We start from the raw sequence: 20,052 nt of genomic DNA on the forward strand, positions 1-20,052 counted from the left end.
CTCAGGAATAGTTTCACCACTTTCAAAGCAATTCCCTTCCCCTTCTTTCTGTCTCTCTCTTTCCCCCATGTTTTGGGCTGCAAAACACCCAAAAGCCAAACACAGTGGGTAAGTGTGTGGTAGGTAACAGCATAGTAAAGACATCTTTCCCAGAGTAAACCTGACCCAGGTCCACTCAAATTAGATTTCCTTCTTTTCTGTCTAATTCAGGGAAAACAACAAACTTACATGCCAAGGCAGACAGAGGAAAGGCATGGGGGCAAAAGGAGAATGAAGAAGCCTTTCGCATTCATAAAGACATAAATATAAACACCTTCTTTTGAGAGGAGTGAGCATCAGCAAAAAAATACGTAATAATATTTTTCCTCTCAGCAAATGTTAATGATGATTCAAAACACGAACGCCATCACTAGCACCACAGTAGTCCTAGATTTTAGCTTGCTGCTGGCCCTTAAAGAGGCCATTGAGGCCCGGCACGGTGGCTCATGCCTGTAATCCCAGCACTTTGGAAGGCCGAGGCGGGTTGATCACCTAAGGTCAGGAGTTCAAAACCAGCCTGGCCAACATAGTGAAACCCCATCTCTACTTAAAAAAAAATACAAAAATTAGCTGGGTATGGTGGCACGTGCTTGTAATCCCAGCTACTCGGGAGCTGAGGTAGGAGAATCGCTTGAACCTGGGAGGCAGAGGTTGCAGTGAGCCAAGATTGTACCATTGCATTCCAGCCTAGGCAACAAGAGTGAAACTCCATTTCAAAACAACAACAAAAAAAGAGACCATTGAAAAGTAAAAGGCAGGCTGTGGGTGAGGAAAACCTGGGGAAGCAAAGTGAGAATGGCAGCAAGTGTGCTGGAGAAGATGCAGGTGATTTTTAATTATAATACTTAAATTATGGTTTTATGCAAGCTAGAGAATTTCCCAGCTCCTGGAAGGAAATTCACACCTGTGGCTGACCAAGTGACCACTTCACCTGTTATGGAAACTACCACTTCTAGGGTAGAACCTCCAGTTAAACTTACCTGATCTGATGATGTCAACGTCTTGGGTCTGAATTTCTCACAAGCCAACATGATTGGAAGAGAGGAAGCACATTTTTCTGACTGCAAATGTACTTCATCAAATGTATGCTATTAGTTTCAAGGGAAATGGACAAAACAGATGGTACCACAGAACCCTGGAGATACTGCCCTACTCAGTACGTATTCAGCACTCCCTCCAATATCAAGATCAATACCAATACCAATACCAATAATGATAAACACAACTGCCATTGTCTCGGGAACGTGAACTATTTCTATAATTATTTACTTAGACATTGTCTGTAAAGTAACTTACTCAAATTCACACAGCCCTTACACAGCAACACTGTACAGCTGTGTTTTGCTTAATGACAGGAATACATTCTGAGAAATGCATCGTTAGGCGATTTTGTTGTTGTGTGAACACTGCGAAGTGAACTTACACAAATCTAAATGGTATTGCCTGCTATACACCTAGGCTAGATGGTATGGCCCGCTGTTCCCAGGCTACAAGCCTGTTAGCCCAGGTTTATAGTAGTATAGTAGGCATGTTACTGTACTAAATACTCTAGGCAACTGTAACATGCTGGTAAGTATTGGTGTATCTAAACATATCTATTGTTATTATTATTATTATTATTGGAGACGGAGTCTTGCTCTGTCGCCCAGGCTGGAGTGCAGTGGCGCGATCTCGGCTCACTGCAAGCTCCGCCTCCCGGGTTCACGCCATTCTCCTGCCTCAGCCTCCTGAGTAGCTGGGACTACAGGCACCCGCCACCACGCCCGGCTAATTTTTTTTTTTTTTTGTATTTTTCAGTAGAGATCTGGTTTCACTGTGTTAGCCAGAATGGTCTCGATCTCCTGACCTCGTGATCCGCCCACCTTGGCCTCCCAAAGTGCTGGGATTACAGGCGTGAGCCACAGTGCCTGGCCAAAACATATCTAGACATAGAGAAAGTACAGTAAAATATTGTAGCATAAACTTATGGGACCACCATTGTATATGCAGTCCAATGTTGACCGAAACGTCATTATTATGTGGCACATGACTGTAATTTGAATCCAGGACTCATCCTAAACCCAGAAGATAGGAGACCCCAAACTATCACCACCACCACTGCCTTCAGCTGCAGGCATGTCTAGTTTGGTCAGCAAGCCCAGTGTGTAAAAAAAGAAGTCAATGATGATGTCTTTGGGGAAGGCAGGTGCTCTCTCCTGTTCTATATCTGATCCTGCAGCTGTACCCCAGAGCTACCTGCCTGGCCCCAGACACATGCAGTCTGTGGCTCCCACTCTATCACTGCCTTCCTACTCCTCCTTCATTTATGAGTCTGTCTCCCACTTCTAGATCCTGAGCAATTGAGGTTTTTGTGTTTGGGGTACAAACTCCCTCAAGCATCAAGGGCCTTTGATACTTTTTAGAAAGACTATGCTGGAAATCAATACAGAAGATTAGCAAGACTGGAAGCAGGGAGACTAGTTTAGGGGCAGCTGTAGAGATCTAGCTGGGAAACAATGAGGGTTGGAGCTAAGGTCAAGATGTAGGATCGAGAGGAGGAAACAGAGAGACGATGAATATAAGAGAGACTGGAGATACAGGAATAGGTTAAGTCAAGGCAGGCCCGAAGAGCTAGCAGCCAAAATGGGAGTGCTTCCGTTTCTCAGCTCAGAAAGGGTCAGACACCATAACCCAAGCACAAGAACGTTCTGTCCTTTGAAAGGTCCTAGAAACTTTCTGACTCTTCTTCGTGTTTATAACTTTGTATTTTCTCTTGTATGTTTCTCTGGAGGATTAGAGCTAAAACCTTCCAGAGGAAAAGGGCCTGGGAGCTTGCCCCCAGGCAGCAGGATGTGGGTGTGAGAAGACAGTGTCCCCTCTGCAGCCCCACTCAGCAGATGGAAAAGGGGTCTGGGAGGCAGAGCTGCTGAAGAAGGACGAAGCCTTCTGGGTCTTGTCCTATTAGTCCTCAGACAGTGGACTACAACTCATGTCTGGGCCCTCTGCACCCAGAATTAGCCCTGATGGAGCACTGGTTTCAAGAATTTTCCCTGTGGGAGAATAGGAACCTTCAAGAACTCCCCTGTCACCTGCACACCTAGGTATGACCTGTTTCAGACTCTGCCAAGCCCCACTTTCCTTCCTGCTCCCAACGATGGGACATCCAATAATAAAGCATTTTACATATTTCCAGGCCACATCCCTGGCTAAGTTCCAAGGAAGTGACAGCAGCCTTCCAAGAGATCTCTGGAAAATTGGTGCCCCCAGGGAGGGTGAAATCAAAGAGGCCCTGGAGGATTGGCTGTATCTCAGGTTCCTTGGTTGTTCTCCCAGGAAATGCCAGTACCTCTGCAGATAATCATCCACAGAGTAAAACAACAGGCCAGAAGCTCCTGGAAGGTAACCGTATCCCATTCTCTGCTTTCCAAACAGAACCATCCCTAGATTCAGTTCTGGAGCTGGAGTTTAAACAAAGCTTACCTCTAGGACTCTTTCAGCAGTGTCTGATGTTATAATTTCGATTCTAATACTCTGTTCATTGGGCAGAAATATGTCCAGATAAGCTTTCTTGGTGGCGATGTCAAATGTATTCTATAAGCAAAAGAAAAGCAAAATAAAATTCCACACCCTTTTTTTTTGTTTTTTGGAGGCGGAGTCTCACTCTGTTGCCCAGGCTGGAGTGCAGTGGCGTGATCTTGGCTCACTGCAACCTCTGCCTCCCGGGTTCAAGTGATTCTCCTTCCTCAGCCTCCCGAGTAGCTGGGATTATAGGCACCCACCACCACGTCCAGCTGATTTTTTGTATTTTTAGTAGAGAAGGGGTTTTACTGTGTTGGCCACCCTCCTTGGCCTCCCAAAGTGTTGGGATTACAGGCCTGAGCCACCGCGCCCGGCCTCCACACCATTTTTTAAAGCTGCACCATTGCAGCAAGCGAACAATCCACAGCTTCCTTTTTTGGTGCTCTTCTAGCATATGGTACCCAAAGTTCCCAAGAGACAAGTGCAGAGATTGGAAGGGTTGTTTTGTGGGGTATAGTGGAGGCAAGGCAAAGGAGTAACATGAAGCTTAAAGAACTTCCAAGTAAACAACTGAGTATCTATATTGGAGAAAACAGCTTTTGATAAAGTCTGCATCCTTAACAGTCTCATAATTAACTTGCCCAGTTTTCAGTATTTCCAAGCATCCCTAAAGCCCATATCCCTGATTTTTTCTGACACTAATTGTGGGTGGGGGCAGGGGGAAGGTGTTTCCATGTAGCAACCAATTCTCCAATTCTTGAACATCACAATGGCTGTCCAACAATTCAATTCAATTATGACATGCTTTACATGGAGTTAGCATCAGATCCCACAAGTTTAAGGGCTCAGCTCCACAAGACTACCCCCTTCACATGCCAGCAGCAAATATGGGGCCCAAGTTACCCACATTTCTGCCCAGCTGACTACAACTTCTGGTTTCCATGACCCCCTCTCAGGTTTGATAGTTTGCTAGAACAACTCACAAAGTGAAGGAAAATGGTGTACTTACTATTACTGGCTTATTATAAAAGCTACAACTCAGAAACAGCCAAAAGGAGGAGATGCACAGAGCAAGGTGTGGGTGGGGTTTCCATGCTCTGTTTGGGTGCCCCACCCTCCCAGCACCGCCACTTACTCCCCAACCTGGAAGCTCTTCAAACCCCATTGCTTAGGGGTTTCTTATGGAGGTCTACGACACAGGCATAATTGAAGAAATCATTGGCCACTGGTGACGAAAGTCAATCTCCAGCCACTCCCCCTTCCCAAGAGGCCGAGGGTTGTGGGGTGGGGGCTGAAAGTCCCAATCCTCTAATCATGCCGTGGTCTTTCAGGTGACCAGTCCGCATCCTGATACTGTCTCGGAGTCCCCCAGCCAAGAATCATCTCATCAGCATAAACTCAGGCAATGCTGAAAGGTGCTTGTTATGGATAACAAAAGGCAGTCCTAACACTAAGGAAATTCCTAGGAACTCTGTGCCAGGAACTGGGGACAAAGATCAAATTGGTTTTGTATTATGCCACACTAAATATGCAGTAATTTATGATTTTGCTATAGCAAAAATCTGAGCTGCACAAACTGTGAGGCCAGTGAAGGGAAGTGAGTTGCCATCTAGTGAGTGAGTTTCCAGCTGAAGGAGCAGCTCCAGCTGGACACAACTCTGCAGGCTTAAGCATAAGCATCCTGCAAGGGGAAGGATGTGTGCTAGAAGCAGGAACAAATCTGGGGACCTGTGACATTCTTGGGATGGAGCTGGAGACATTGTTAGGCCATCAGAGTTCAGGGAAGCACAGGCTGAATTGTTACTCCAGCTGCTATAGGGAGAGGGAGGACCCCAGGAGGAAGCAGGGTCCAGAGAGGCCAGCGGCTGCCCACATGGGGCCTTGCAGGGCAGCGGTCTGGGGGTGGATTGTTCCTTGGCATCTCCTAAAGGCGATGCTGTCAGTCCACAGACCTGCTTCATCTCTGGCTGATTGAGGTCACAGCCTTTCTCATCCCAGATTCCCTGAGAGGATTAAACTCTAATGCCCCAAGGCATCCACAGTATACAATAAATTAACTTCCCTCCTAGGCATTCAGAATGGTACTGGCCATGTAACATCCTCAGGAAAATGGAGAAAGGAGTTTTTGGAGACTGCTATGTAAGCCAGAATACTAGTCACACAGTGCAGGTGGGAGCGGCGGGGAAGTAACCTCCTTTTTTTTTAGACTAATACATTTATGGTATACATCTGAATTTGTGTTGTGGAAATCTGATACCCATTGCACACATTCTGTATCATGTTTAAAATAATTTCAACTTTTATTTCAGATTCAAGGGGTACACTTGCAGTTTTGTTACACGGGTTTATCGCGTGATGCTGAGGTTTGGGGTACAATTGATCCCATCACCTTCCAGGTGTCAGGATGTAAAAGGGAAGATCCAAATGACCAATCAGGAGATTACTGGAGGACCACAAAGTTGGGGCTCAGGTCAGCTGACCAGGTGAGACCCTGTCTCCACCATGGGCAACAGCTCCCCTTTCCTCAGGCCCCCTGACCTTTCAGACAAATAGATGCTGCAGTCTTCACAGGGACCTGGGGAGCCCCAGCAACTCAATCACATTGCTCGGTGACCCCAAAAGGCTGATCACATTAGCAACAGGCTTATTTTTCGTCATTTCATTATCAAAGGGCAAGTTTTGACTTTACATTTTAATTCCTCCCCACCACATGCTTACAATTACTAAATTTCTATGATTCTGAATCTAAGTTCTTTAGAAGAGAAAATCTGCTCTCTTCTACATTCAAAGGATTAGTCCAAAAAAAGCACTATATTTGTGTGTTGTATCTACATATATAAGAAGCCGTGTATATAGCACATCATTTATGGATAAAATATCTATATATTTATTGTATACAAATATTTTATTAGATTGTGATCCTGATCATTGGGCTCATTGTTTCACATATAGCAGCTCACTTAATTCTCATAACAACTCTGTGAGGCATATACACTTACTAATCCCATTATTTTTTCAGATGAAGTACAGGTTCACAAAGGTTAAATAACTTGCCCAGGCCAAGCACGGTGGCTCATGCCTGTAATCCCAGCACTTTGGGAGGCTGAGGTGGGCGGATCACCTGAGGTCGGCAGATCACCTGAGGTCAGGAGTTCGAGACCAGCTTGGCCAACATGGTGAAACCCTATCTCTACTAAAACAAAAATAAAAAAGGAAAATACATTTAAAAAAAATTAGCCAGGCATGGTGGTGGATACCTGTAATCCCAGCTACTTGAGAGGCTGAGTCAGGAGAATTGCTTGAACCCGGGAGGTGGAGGTTGCAGTAAGCTGAGATTGCACCACTGCACTCCAGCCGGGGCGACAGAGCAAGACTCCATCTCAAAAAAACAAAAACCAAAAAATAACTTATCCAAGGACATACTGCTAGTTGGTGGCAGAGGCAAAACTCAAGGCCAGCTCCAGGTGACTGTAGGTTCTAAATAGGGTAAACATCTCTCCCAGCTGGCCCAGAAGCCTGGCACCCCAGTGTGATAACTGCAGCACTCTTTTCACTCTCAAAAGCATCCCAGTTTGGATAAGCTATATGGCTGCCCTAGCTCTAAGCTACCATGTGTTAAGCTGCCTCTCTCCATGTAGAAGAGAGTTAATATTTGACTTACTGGCAACAGGTAAGAAATAACAGAGTCAAAGAAAGATTCAGAAAAGTCTTTTCAACACTCATATCCAGTCAAGTTCTGAGACCTCCATATTTCCCATCTTAAATGATCTCTTGAGTCCATCTCCATCTTACCACCAGCACCTTAGACCCAGCTAACATCCCCTCTGCCCTAGACTCCCCACTTCAATGGGCTCCTTACAAGTCTCCTTGCTTCCATTCTCCTCCCCTACCAAGTTGTCCTCACACAGCAGCCTGAGATATATTTTTTAAATGCAAACCTAAAAATGTCCCTTTCTTCCTTAAAACCCTCCAACATCCTAACATTATTCATAGGTCACCCGACTCTTTGCCATTGGTCAGGATGAGAGGAATTGGTGGCCCACTGCCCCTTACTTCCTTTCCTCCTCCTGTCTGGCACGTCCTCCAGGTTTCGATGCTCAGTGCAATTCTCACTCCCTCGGAAGAAGGAAAGAAGGGCAGGGTCCTCGCCTTCAGCTGGGGCTGCTAATCTTGAAGCAAATGGAGGGAAGCTCTGTGAGAATAAAGTCAATGTAGAGAAGAGCAGGGTCTGGGGTAGAGGTGAGAAGTGGGAGGCAGCCAATCTTCCACAACTTTTTAGTTAAATAAACAAATTTCTGTTTTATGATTTTGGCCTTGACAATGAAAATAACCTGACTAATCGGAAGTAGTTGAGTTCTACCTTCTCCACTCTAAATGCTTATTTGTAGAATGTTGTTGGCTTTTTTTTAACACTTAATTAGTTTAAAGCCAGGTTAGATGGCTGCCTAGAAGATAAGCTCCTTCAGAGCAGGATTATGTGGTGAGTTTATCTTGAAGAGTGCCCTGTACAAGTAGACATTTAATAATCTTGGTCCCATATTTCTCAAAATAATCCAAGTGAGAAGAGAAAAAGAACTAGCATAGTAGTGTCCGCAATGGGGCATTTTCCAGGTGCGGTGGCTCATGCCTGGAATCCCAGCACTTTGGGACCCAGCTGAGGTAGGTGGGTCATTTGAGGTCAAGAGTTCGAGACCAGCCTGGCCAACATGGTGAAACACTGTCTCTACTAAAGTACAGAAATTAGCTGGGCGTGGTGGCACATGCCTGTAGTCTCAGCTACTTGGGAGGCTGAGGCAGGAGAATCACTTGAACCCAGGAGGCGGAGGTTGCAGTGAACTGAGATTGCACGACTGCACTCCAGCCTGGGTGACAGAGCAAGACTCCCTCTCAAAAAATAAATAAGTAAATAAATAAATAAATAAAAATAAATTAAATGGGGGCATTTAAAAATGGAGTGTTGATACATGAACTTCCCTCTCTAGCCCACGACTGCATACTTATCCTACAGATATGTAAGAAGAGAATATTAAGGCTAAAGCCTCCAATGTTCTGTTTTGACGTCGCAGTACTGGTTTTGGCTGAGGTAACCTCCTCTCAGTAGAGAACCTGCACATCAAGGGAGGCAAGAGGTTAAAGTGCCACCCAACCTACTGCCATTGGCCAGGATGGACAAATCAGTTGGCAGCTGCACTCACCTTCCTTCCACCTTCTATCACACCCTACTGGTTTGTATTTCTCTGTTTTCACATTGCTATAAAGAAATACCTGAGACTCGGTAATTTTTATAAAGAAAAGAGGTTTAATTGGCTCACAGTTCTGCAAGCTGTACAGAAGCATGATGCTGGCATCTACTCAGCTTCTGGGAAGGCCTCAGGAAGCTTACAATCATGGTGGAATGTGAAGGGCAAGCAGGCATGTCTTACATGGCTGGAGCAGGAGCAAGGGTGGGTGGAGGTGCCACACACTTTTAAACAACCAGATCTCATGAGAACTCACTCATCATCATGAGAACAGCAACAAGGGGAGGGTGCTGAACCATTCATGAGAAACCTCCCATGATCCAATCACCTCCCGCCAGGCTCCACCTCCAACACTGGGAACTACAATTCAACATGGGATTTGGGGGAGAACAGAAATCCAAACAGTTCCCTCACCCAGTGGAATTCTGACTCACATTCATCTTCAACCTCATCCACTTTCCCCAGGACTCCAGCCACACTCTCCTCCTCCCTCCTTCCCACCAGCTAACCTCACTTCCTATTAGTCACAGAGAAAACAGCAAGATGAGAACTTACTCTGCTTCCACTCACTGTCCAGCCTTGGACCCTGCCTGTAGCCTTGCTCTATCTTTCTTTGTCCTACACTCAATTTAAAAGGTGCCCTTCCTCCACCTGATCCCAGACCTTGTGCAATTCTCCTTCCAGAAGGACTTGGAGCCACTGATAATCAAGGCCCCTCCTTCACACTCCCATCTTCCACTTCTCCTTCTCTACCGGCTCCTACTCACCAGCAGGCAAACTTATTCAAGTCTCTGTCATCAAAAGCAACAGAAAGTCAGAGACTTTGGGTAGATCATCTCGAAGGGAAAGAACCTGATGTGCTTGACTATGGGGAAAATTCTGTCTTCAGGGCTGCTATAGGTACGGAAGGAGTTTAGTCATATGTTTTGAGACAACTAAGCATATTTTTTTCTTTTAAGTGATTCAGTTTTAACTCCAGTTGGGGGGGAGGTGGGGGGATGGGGGGAGGAAAGAGGAAGGTGTTGACTCAGGACTTAATTTTTTAAAATTAAAGTTAGGGGAGAAGGGAAGAATAGAAGAAGTGACACAAGAAAGCTGAAATCCTCACATCCATCACAGTCAGTGGATAGGGTTTAAAAATTGAAGAATAATAGCTGGGTGCTATGGCATATACCTGTAATCCCAGCTCCTGGGGAAGCTGAAGAGGAAGGCTCACTTGAGCCCAGGAGATGGAGTCCTGGGCAACATAGTGAGATCCTGTGTCTAGAAAAAAATAAAACGAAGAATAAGAGATAGTCATATATGTATATAATTAACCTCCATATTTTTAAATATCTGAAGAGAAAGCTGTAAGATTTGAAAGTCATTGCCTCTGGAGGACAGGGGAGTGTTATAATCCTTTTAATCACTATTTCACTGCTATTTTTAGATTTTTAACTTTTATTCCATCCATGATGTCTATTTCATTTTTCTAACTATAAGCACATTTTGCTTTGGTAAGTAAACAAACATTTTAGAGCAATATAATAAAGAGGAGAATTGATGGCATCAAAAGATCTTGGTGTGATGAGACCAAAGCAAGCACAAAACAGATCAAACAAGTTTAGAGTGGAAATCAAACAACAATTTGGCTCTATTTGTGATATTTGAATTTTACTAGAATGTTTTAATGTATTATTCACAAAATTAATGAAATGTAAAAGCAATACAAAAACCAATTGGGGGGAAAAGTCAACCTGGTAGAATTGGCTTGTATAAAAAAACAAAACATTAAATGAGCTGCTATCCTTTTTTTTTTTTTTTTAAGTCAGGGTCTTGCTCTGTTGCCCAGGCTGGAGTACAGTGGGCTGATCATAGCTCACCGTAGCCTCAAAGCTCTGGGCTCAAGCAATCCTCCTGCCTCAGCCTCCAGAGTAGCGGGGGCTATAGACACGTGCCACTACCCCCATCTAAATATCTCTTATTATTATTTTTTTGTAGAGACAGAGTCTCACTATGTTGCCCAGGCTGGTCTTCAACTCGTGGCCTCAAGTAATTCTCCCACCTCAGCCCCCCAAAGTTCTGGGATTACAGGTGTGAGCCACCACGTTTGGCCCAGCCGCCATACTGATCTATAATGCAGCAGGAATGAAAAAATGCAATTCATACTAGAAAACTAACAAAAATACATTCATTTTAAAGAAACCTCAAAATCCTCCAATACCATGGGCTGCCTTAACGTTTTAAAATACGTGCTTTGTTGCTATTCTGCTCTGAGGCAGAGGAACATTCTTAAGAATGTTTTCCATTTCCCTTGTAGAGAAATGACAGTGGCCCATCATTGCATGTGATGGAGGTTTAGAGCCCGGTGAGTCCACATAGGGATTGTCTTGGATGCGCACCATGGCTATTAGACATTCCTCTGCCTCAGAGCAGAATAGCAACAAAGCACACCGATCTCCTTGAAAAATTAAAAGATTTCTCCAGTTGTTAAATTCAACTCAATTCAACTCAAAAAGAGCACATATTTTGAAAAGTGTTAAGGTTCTGGGAAGCGACTGTTACCTCTGTCCTGCCCTCTCTTTAGAAGCAAACAGAAAACAATGAAAAGGATAGCATCCTTGAAGAAACTTACAAATAGCCCTGAGCCTGAGGTTTTCAGAAGGGCTGCCAAGTGCAGTGAAAATTGAACCTGGTCAGGAAGGAGGGAATTAGAGGTCTCAAAGTGCTGCAGAACTCAAGCAATGCATAAGCTGCCTCAAAGCAGTTAATCACATGGTGCTCAGCCTGTCTGAGAGCGCTACTCCGGGCCCCACTGGACACCACCTAGTGGCAGGGGATGCTGAAGAGATGTACAGACACTCCATCTTTGCAAAAAGCAATCTCTCAGCATGGCTGGGGAAAGAAAAGGGACTGGCATTAAGATTTTGCTTTTTAAAACCTATGTCTTGGCCAGGCATGGTAGCTCACACCTATAATCCCAGCAGTTTGGGAGGCCGAGATGGGTAGATCACCAGAGGTCAGGAGTTCAAGACCAGCCTGACCAACATGGAGAAACCCCATCTCTACTAAAATACAAAAATTAGCTGGGTGTGGTGGCATGCGCCTGTAGTCCCAGCAACTCAGGAGGCTGAGACAGGAGAATCGCTTGAACCCAGGAGGTGAAGGTAGTGACTACCTCATATCTGTTAACATTGTGCCAGATGATATGCTTTAAGGGTATCAGTTAATTTAATCCTCAAAGCAACCCCAAGAGACAGGAGCTCTTCTCCCCATTTTACAGATGGGGAAACTGAGGTACAAAAAGCCTAAGTAAATTGACCCAAGTCATATAAATCAAAAGTAGGGCAGCCAAAATTTGAACTGAGGCCATCTCACTACTTAGCCTGAACTCTTAACCCCTAGACCAGGTCGGGGGCTGCTGATCTGAGTCAATCAAAATATTTAGAAGGCTAGATCATGATATGAGGAGCTGGGGTTTAAAGCTTTGCTGCTAGACAGCCTGATTAGGCCTTAGGGTAGCATGTTCATAAGAAAGTGCTCAGAAACAAGAAACAAGAACTGGAAATACAACAGATTCGATGAATTCAACTCAGGCCCCCTCCCCAGTACTATGTGTCAGCAAACAGCTAGCTCACAACAGCAGCCCGTTTCAAAGTTGATTGATGACTTAAAGACAACTGGCAAGGGATCTATGCAAAAATCCTGCAAGAAAGGAGGAAAGAAACATGACCAATGAAAGGCAAATAACATATACCAAAAGAATTACATCATTAAGCAGATGAAAATGATGGATGTGTTAATAAAAAGAAGGTGTTTCTGAATGAAGACCTCAAAGAATAGATAAAAGCCTCAAGAAATAAGATAACAAAAGGATATAAAAGTGAGCTGGTAAAGTTCACGGAAGAAATGGAAGAGGAAAATAAAGCCATTACAAAAGTGAAAATTGTGTTAGAAAAAATAAAAAGAGGCACTGAAAAACACAGCTAGAGGTATAAGGCTTTTGTATGAAGTCACAAAGGCAAAATATTAAGGAACTGAGATCAGGTATAAAACCTTTCAAATTATCAGGAAAATAAGATACACAAAACTGGCTGGGCGCAGTGGCTCACGTCTGTAATCCCAGCACTTTGGGAGGCCGAGGCGGGAAGATCACAAGGTCAGGAGTTCAAGACCAGCCTGACCAACATGGTAAAATCCTGTCTCTACTAAAAATACAAAAATTAGCCAGGCGTGGTGGCACATGCCTTTAATCCCAGCTACTTGGGAGGCTGAGGCAATAGAATCACTTGAAACTGGGAGGTGGAAGTTGTGGTGAACCGAGATCATGCCATTGCACTGTAGCCTGGGCAACAAGAGCAAAACTCCGTCTCAAAAACAAACAAACAAAAAAAGATATACAAAACAAAGCTTAACAACATTGAATGATCCCATGAATGATGGAAAGCAAAACCCAGAATGCACCCCAAAAAGACGACTGAACTAAAGTCAACTTACGATTATATGTGCAGATATAGAATGATCTGCAAGACATAGGTCTAAAAAAGCAACGTCAATTAAAAAAAATTTTTTTTTTCGAGACAGATTCTTGCTCTGTCACCTAGTCTGGATTGCAGTGGCATGATCTCAGCTCACTGTAACCTCCACCTCCTGGGTTCGAGCAATTCTGCCTCAGCCTCCCAAGTAGCTGGGATTGCAGGCATGCACCACCACGACCGGCTAAATTTTTATTTTTGTAGAGATGGGGTTTTACCACATTGGCCAGGCTGGTCTCAAACTCCTGACCTCAGGTGATCCGCCCACCTCAGCCTCCCAAAGTGCTGGGATTACAGACGTGAGCCACAGCAACCGGGCATTAAAAAGCAAGGGCTAATATCCAGAATCTACAATGAACTCAAACAAATTTACAAGAAAAAAACAAACAACCCCATCAAAAAGTGGGCAAAGGATATGAACAGACACTTCTCAAAAGAAGACATTTATGCAGCCAAAAAACACATGAAAAAATGCTCATCATCACTGGCCATCAGAGAAATGCAAATCAAAACCACAAAGAGATACCATCTCACACCAGTTAGAATGGCGATCATTAAAAAGTCAGGAAACAGCAGGTGCTGGAGGGGATGTAGAAAAATAGGAACACTTTTACACTGTTGGCGGGACTGTAAACTAGTTCAACCATTGTGGAAGTCAGTGTGGCGATTCCTCAGGGATCTAGAACTAGAAATATCATTTGACCCAGCCATCCCATTACTGGGTATATACCCAAAGGATTATAAATCATGCTGCTATAAAGACACACACACACATATGTTTATTGCGGCACTATTCATAATAGCAAAGACTTGGAACCAACCCAAATGTCCAACAATGATAGACTGGATTAAGAAAATGTGGCACTACACCATGGAATACTATGCAGCCATAAAAAATGATGAGTTCATATCCTTTGTAGGGACACGGATGAAGCTGGAAACCATCATTCTCAGCAAACTATAGCAAGGACAAAAAAACAAACACCGCATGTTCTCACTCATGGGTGGGAATTGAACAATGAGAACACATGGACACAGGAAGGGGAACATCACACACTGGGGACTGTTGTGGGGTGGGGGGAAGGGGGAGGGATAGCATTAGGAGATATACCTAATGCTAAATGACGAGTTAATGGGTGCAGCACACCAACATGGCACATGTCTACATATGTAACAAACCTGCACATTGTGCACATGTACCCTAAAACTTAAAGTATAATAATAATAAAATTTTTTTAAAAAAGCAAGTTGAAAAAATGTGTTGAGTGTGCGCTTGTTTGTAAAATAAAATGGGTGTGTGTGTGTGTGTGTGTGTGTGTAGAGTCATGTACCCCTTAATGACATTTTGGTCAACAGCAAACTGCACATATGGCAGTAGTCCCACAAAATGATAGTACCATATTTTTACTGTGCCTTTTCTATGTTTAGATACACAAATACCAAGGTGTTTCAATTGTCTACAGTATGCAGTACAGTAACATAGTATACAGGTTTGTAGCCTAGGGGCCGTAGGCTCTACCATCTAGGTTTGTGTAAGTACACTCTGGTGTTCACACAATGACAAAATCGCCTAATGATGCATTTATCAGAACGAATCCACATTTTTAAGTGACACATGGTTGTGTGTGTGCACATATGTGTATATATATGTGTGCATGTACGTATATATGTATATATGTGTGCATGTACGTATATATGTATATATATGCATGCTTATATATGTGCAGAAATGTGTAGCAAAAGAGCACTATAAACTATTAGACTATAAACAACAGTTGTCACTGAGGAGGGGGATCATAAGGGAAGAAAAGTTACTTTTGATTGTATACACTTGGCTATTTGAATTTTACTATCATCACCACTTCCACAGCAAACTTTTCAAAGAATAGGAAAGTGTGTGTATATATAAACCATCAAGCAATTGTGAAAATATGAACCACTACAGAACAGAAGGCTCTAGGGCCATTTCCCAGGTTGACCGGGCCAGTAAATATTCCAACACATTTGAACCCCTGTTTACATGAGATTTGTTCTGAGAACCCAATGGGATTTTATTTTATAAATGAGTAAATGAATGAATGAAATGTGTTCTCGTTTTTGCAGATCTGATCATTCCTCCCCTGGCTAAGGATCCAGTTAACTAGTATCATATTACTGCGGAACTTAAATTCTTTCAGAGCTTTTCCAGCCAAGCTCATACATACAGGCATAACAATGTTTCCTTACGTGTCATTAGAATGAGTGTTGTGCTAAACAAACGTACTTAGCAGTTTCAGCCTAGGGAGCAAGTGACCCATGACTCTTTAGACCAACAAAGGAAAGGGAGTTGCCGTATGTCATTCTGTTCATGTTGAATTTTCTCCATGATTCATTTACAATAAAGGTAGGAGTAGAGAATATACAAGGAATAGCCAGCATGGCCTGCTTTCCTGATGTCTTCACTGTGGCCCATTTGGAAATCTCAGCTACAGAAGCAGGGTCACAGACATGTTATGGGAACCCTTAATGATAAAGGCTGCAGTTCTTGTACTGTACTCGAAGGTCCTCTTCTTCATGTCCTGTTTTGAGATGTATGATTCTTAGGCTACAGAAAAAGGGATCTACTTAATAAAATGAGCCAAAGGTCAAGTGACACACTTCATTTTCCATCTAAAATCTAAACCTCCAAAAGAACAAAATAGGAACCATCCCCCAATTGACTTGAAATGAATATATTTTGTCCAAGTCCAGGCTCTGTGGGGCTGTGACCAGTGCACACATGTGTGTGTACCTGCACACTTGGTTCATGAAGAGTGTCTTGCAGAGGAATGATGGCCCCATTAAAGAAGAGCAAGCTTACCAGCTGCGCCAGTTTTAAAAACTCAACGAAGACATCACTTCTCAACACGTTTGGGTCCATGGTTACTGAAAAACATGGACGGTGAGCCAGGTTAGCATGGGCTGGGCTGGGCCTTGCCTATTAATTGCTATGTCCTCCAGAGATCCCTCCATGCCTTGCCAGTGCTCTGTCTCCTCCCTGAAGTGATAAATGTTGAAACCTCTCAAATACAGGAAAACCCCCAAAGCTTGCCTCCTATAGGCAGCCTTAACAACAGGAACCCATGACACCCATCCAGGGTGACAGTGTTCCCAGGCATCTCACTTTATTTATACATACCCATACTACTGAACATCCATTTTGCTGCCCTACCAGGATGACAATGAAGTTTATATGAAGAATCAGAAAGATCTTAAAACCTGCATCTAGACTCCCAGCCTAGCAAGACACAGGGTAATTTGAAAATTTAATTCAACCAAGAAACATCAACTGAGAGCACCTCTTTGGAGTCTCGCCCAGTCGCCCAGGCTGGAGTGTAGTGGCGTGAGCTCGGCTCACTGCAATGTCCGTCTCCTGGGTTAAGGCGATTCTCTTGCCTCAGCCTCCGAAGTAGCTGGGATTACAGGCACCCACCACCATGCCCGGCTAATTTTTGTATTTTTAGTAGAGATGGGGTTTCACCATGTTGGCCAGGCTGGTCTCAAATGCCCAACCTCAGGTGATCTGCCTGCCTTGGCCTCCCAAAATGCTGGGATTACAGGTGTGAGCCACAGCACCCGGCCGAGAGCACCCCTTTGAATGATAGGAGTTCTCAAGATGTTACCAAAAAAAAGCAATGATAAGGCAGTCAGAGAGATTTAAAATATTTCATTCTTCTATACTTAACAAAAATATTTTTACCCTTAGTTTTAAAGCTCCTGACACAAATAGCCAGGAGATATGGGCAGAGCAGATGGGGCAGACACACCCCCATGAGAACTGCAAACCCACAAGGTATGGCCCAGCCTGGTTCCTCCTGGTTCACCCCCACTTGCCACAGATCCTCTCCTATATCCTGCGCTTCAGCTACACTTACATACTTACTAAATGCTGCCAAATTTCTTTCTTCCTTCCGTTTTCATTGCTGTTTTACTTTTTTTTTTTTTTTTTTTTTTTTGAGATGGAGTCTTGCTCTGTCACCCAGGCTGGGGTGCAATGGCGTGATTTCACCTCACTGCAACCTCCACCTCCCAGGTTCAAGCAATTCTCCTGCCTCAGTCTCTCAAGTTGCTGGGATTACAGGAGTGCGCCACCACACCCGGCCTGTTTTACTAATTTTATCAAACATCCTCTACCAGCATTCAAAACTATCACTGACTTCATTGCAGGCTGTGCCTTTCCCAAAAGACATCATGTTTTCCAAAATAAACGAAGAGAGAAAGTCCCTGCAACATGAGAAACTATTTATAAAAAGCATTCTGTCTTTTCTGAGGGGTAATTCCCGGAGTGGAGGAGGGGAAGCCCTTGCATTATTTTCTGCAATGGGGCATATAGTCAAACTACTAATAACTATATTTATTAGCATAAATTCTTGGGAATGAGGAAAGCTGCTGAAAAAGGTATTCACCCAACTGGTATTTACTGCGTGACTATTAAGCACCAGTACTAGGCTAAAAACTTTGTATATTTTAGCTTATCTAATCTTCATGACAAACTCGGAGGTAAATATTATTTCTATTTCACGGATAAAGAAACTGAGGCTCAGAGAAGGTAGGTATCTTGCCCAAGGTCACACAGCTGGTGAGGAGCTAAAGTGGGGTTTGACACTGGGTCTGATTCGAGAACCTGTGCTCTGAGTCATGAGGCTAAGCTGTACTGTCTTCCTACTGGACCTTGTCAAAGACGGTACACAGGTCATCCTGATAATATGAATAAAGACCAGGCCTGGAAAAGTGAACCCTCAAGCACGGTGATCATCTGTGAAAAGGCCAGGTATTAAAGGAACATTTTGCTAAGACACGAGAAAACAAACTAAGGGAGAGTGAAAATTCAAAAGATATTACATTTTGAACTTGAACTTTGAAAGAGCTCATTCAGCAGGTCTCAAAAGAAGTATGGTCCCATGACAAAAAAAAAAATTAATGGGAAATAGATGGCTTCTAGAATTTTTACTTACTATGTTTAAGAAAAATTTGCAGCCATGAAAAATAATGAGATAAATCTATGACTGCTGATGTAGAATGACTTCTAAGATATATATTTTTTAAGAGAAAAAAGTCAACATACAGGAGAAAAACCTTTTTTCTTGAGCTACAAAGGACATTAGTATAATAGTTGGCGATGTTTTATTTATTTATTTTTAGATACAGGGTCTCCATCTGTCACCCAAGCTCTAGTGCAGTTGCTCAAATCAGAGCTCAGGAGGTCGAGACTGCAGTGAGCTGTGATTGCAGCACTGCACTCCAGCCTGGGTGACACAGCAAGACACTGACTCTAAAAAAAATAAAGAGATCTATATTGCTTAGGTTGGTCTCAAATTCCTGGGCTCAAGTGATCCTCTTGCCTCAGCTTCCCAAAGTGTTGGGATTACAGGTGTGAGCCACCACGCCCAGCCTAAATGTCTCAGCAGTTTTATGTTTGCTGACTTTATTTTATTTTTTGAGACAGGGTCTTTCTCTGTTGCCCAGCATGGAGTGCAGTGGCAAGATCAGAGCTTACTGCAGCCTGAAACTCCTGGGCTCAAGCAATCCTCCCACCTCAGCCTTCCAAGTAGGTGCAGGCACGTACCACTACACCCAGCTAATTTTTATTTATTTTTTATTTTTGGGTACAGATGGGGTCTTGTTATATTGCCCAGGCTGGCCTTGAACTCCTGGGCTCAAGGGATCCTCCTGCCTTAACCTCCCAAAGTGCTGGAATTGCAGGCATGAGCTACCATGCCGAGCCTAATTGTTGGTGAAGTTTGAATAAGGTCTCTAGATAAATTATTGTATCAATGTTGTTTCCTGGTTTTGATATATTGAACATTATTGTATCAATGTTGTTTCCTGATTTTGCTAACTATACTGTGGTTCTATAAGACAGTCTCTGTGATCTTAGGAAATACACAAAGTATTTTATTTATTTTTTATTTTTTTGAGATGGAGTTTCACTCTCACTGCCCAGGCTGGAGTGCAATGGTGTGATCTTGGCTCACTGCAGCCTCCTCCTCCCGGGTTCAAGCGATTCTCCTGCCTTAGCCTCCCAATTTGCTGCGATTGCAGGCACGTGCCACCATGGTCAGCTAATTTTTTGTATGTTTAGTAGAGACGGGGTTTTGCCATGTAGGCCGGGCTGGTCTTGAACTCCTGGCCTCAGATGATCTGCCCACCTCAGCCTCCCAAAGTCACAAAGTATCTTAAAATAAGATGGCTGAGGTGTGTAACATTCAAGTGAGTCTAAAAAAAAGATATAGAGAGATTCATATACACACATACACACACAAGGAAAAAAGAATGATAAGACAAATGTAAAATGTAAACATCTGGGAAATCCGGGTGGCGTATACAGAAATGCTTAGCATTATGTTTGCAACTTTTCTGTAAACCAAACTTTCAGAATAAAAAGCTCTGAAAATCAGCTACAGAAAAGTATGTATAGTAAAGTTCAATTTGTGTTGAGCAAAAAGGGATCTATATACACGCAAATTGCTGCTAGGGAATATACAAACAGCCTGGTGTGGAAAGGGAACTTACCTTTCATTGTATATTCTTTTAGGTAGTTTATGTTTTAAAAAATATTATGTGTATACACTTTTCCAATTTTAAAAACTTTATGTCTTTAAGTGCCAGTTTTGCCATTTCCCCTCAACATCCTCTTTTTCGTGAGAGCCTAATCTTGCCAACAACAGTTTTGCTGTACACAGCATTTCTAGGACCCAGGCGAAGGGCAAGCTGTTGTACTGTAAGCCTCACAGGGGACACAG

At 43.4% G+C, this 20,052-nt stretch overlaps 1 protein-coding gene and 1 long non-coding RNA gene across 4 annotated transcripts in view; one reads left to right on the forward strand and one right to left on the reverse strand.

Moving 5' to 3' along the window:
• Nucleotides 1-20,052, reverse strand: part of SNX31 (sorting nexin 31) — an 83,205-nt gene that overhangs the window by 47,811 nt on the left and 15,342 nt on the right. For 2 of the 3 annotated variants that reach the window (XR_008536932.2, XM_054657426.2), the window contains exons 1-2: nucleotides 4,179-4,267; nucleotides 3,499-3,609 (exon numbers count right to left, since the gene is read on the reverse strand). Coding sequence is in view for 2 of the 3 variants with exons in the window: in XM_054657426.2 (XP_054513401.1) it covers nucleotides 3,499-3,609; nucleotides 4,179-4,202 (135 nt within the window). In the remaining variant the exon portion in view is untranslated. Of the gene's footprint in view, nucleotides 1-3,498; nucleotides 3,610-4,178; nucleotides 4,268-16,130; nucleotides 16,196-20,052 lie in introns of those variants that run through there. The other variant, XM_016959732.4, reaches the window with a different exon arrangement.
• LOC134810687 (uncharacterized) lies at nucleotides 4,359-5,771 on the forward strand. The gene is made up of 3 exons (XR_010159298.1): nucleotides 4,359-4,612; nucleotides 4,869-4,952; nucleotides 5,607-5,771. It is a non-coding gene; the product is annotated as an uncharacterized LOC134810687 (long non-coding RNA).

This window comes from Pan troglodytes, chromosome 7 (genome assembly GCF_028858775.2).
Source record: "Pan troglodytes isolate AG18354 chromosome 7, NHGRI_mPanTro3-v2.0_pri, whole genome shotgun sequence".
NCBI classification, from domain to species: Eukaryota; Metazoa; Chordata; class Mammalia; order Primates; family Hominidae; genus Pan; species Pan troglodytes.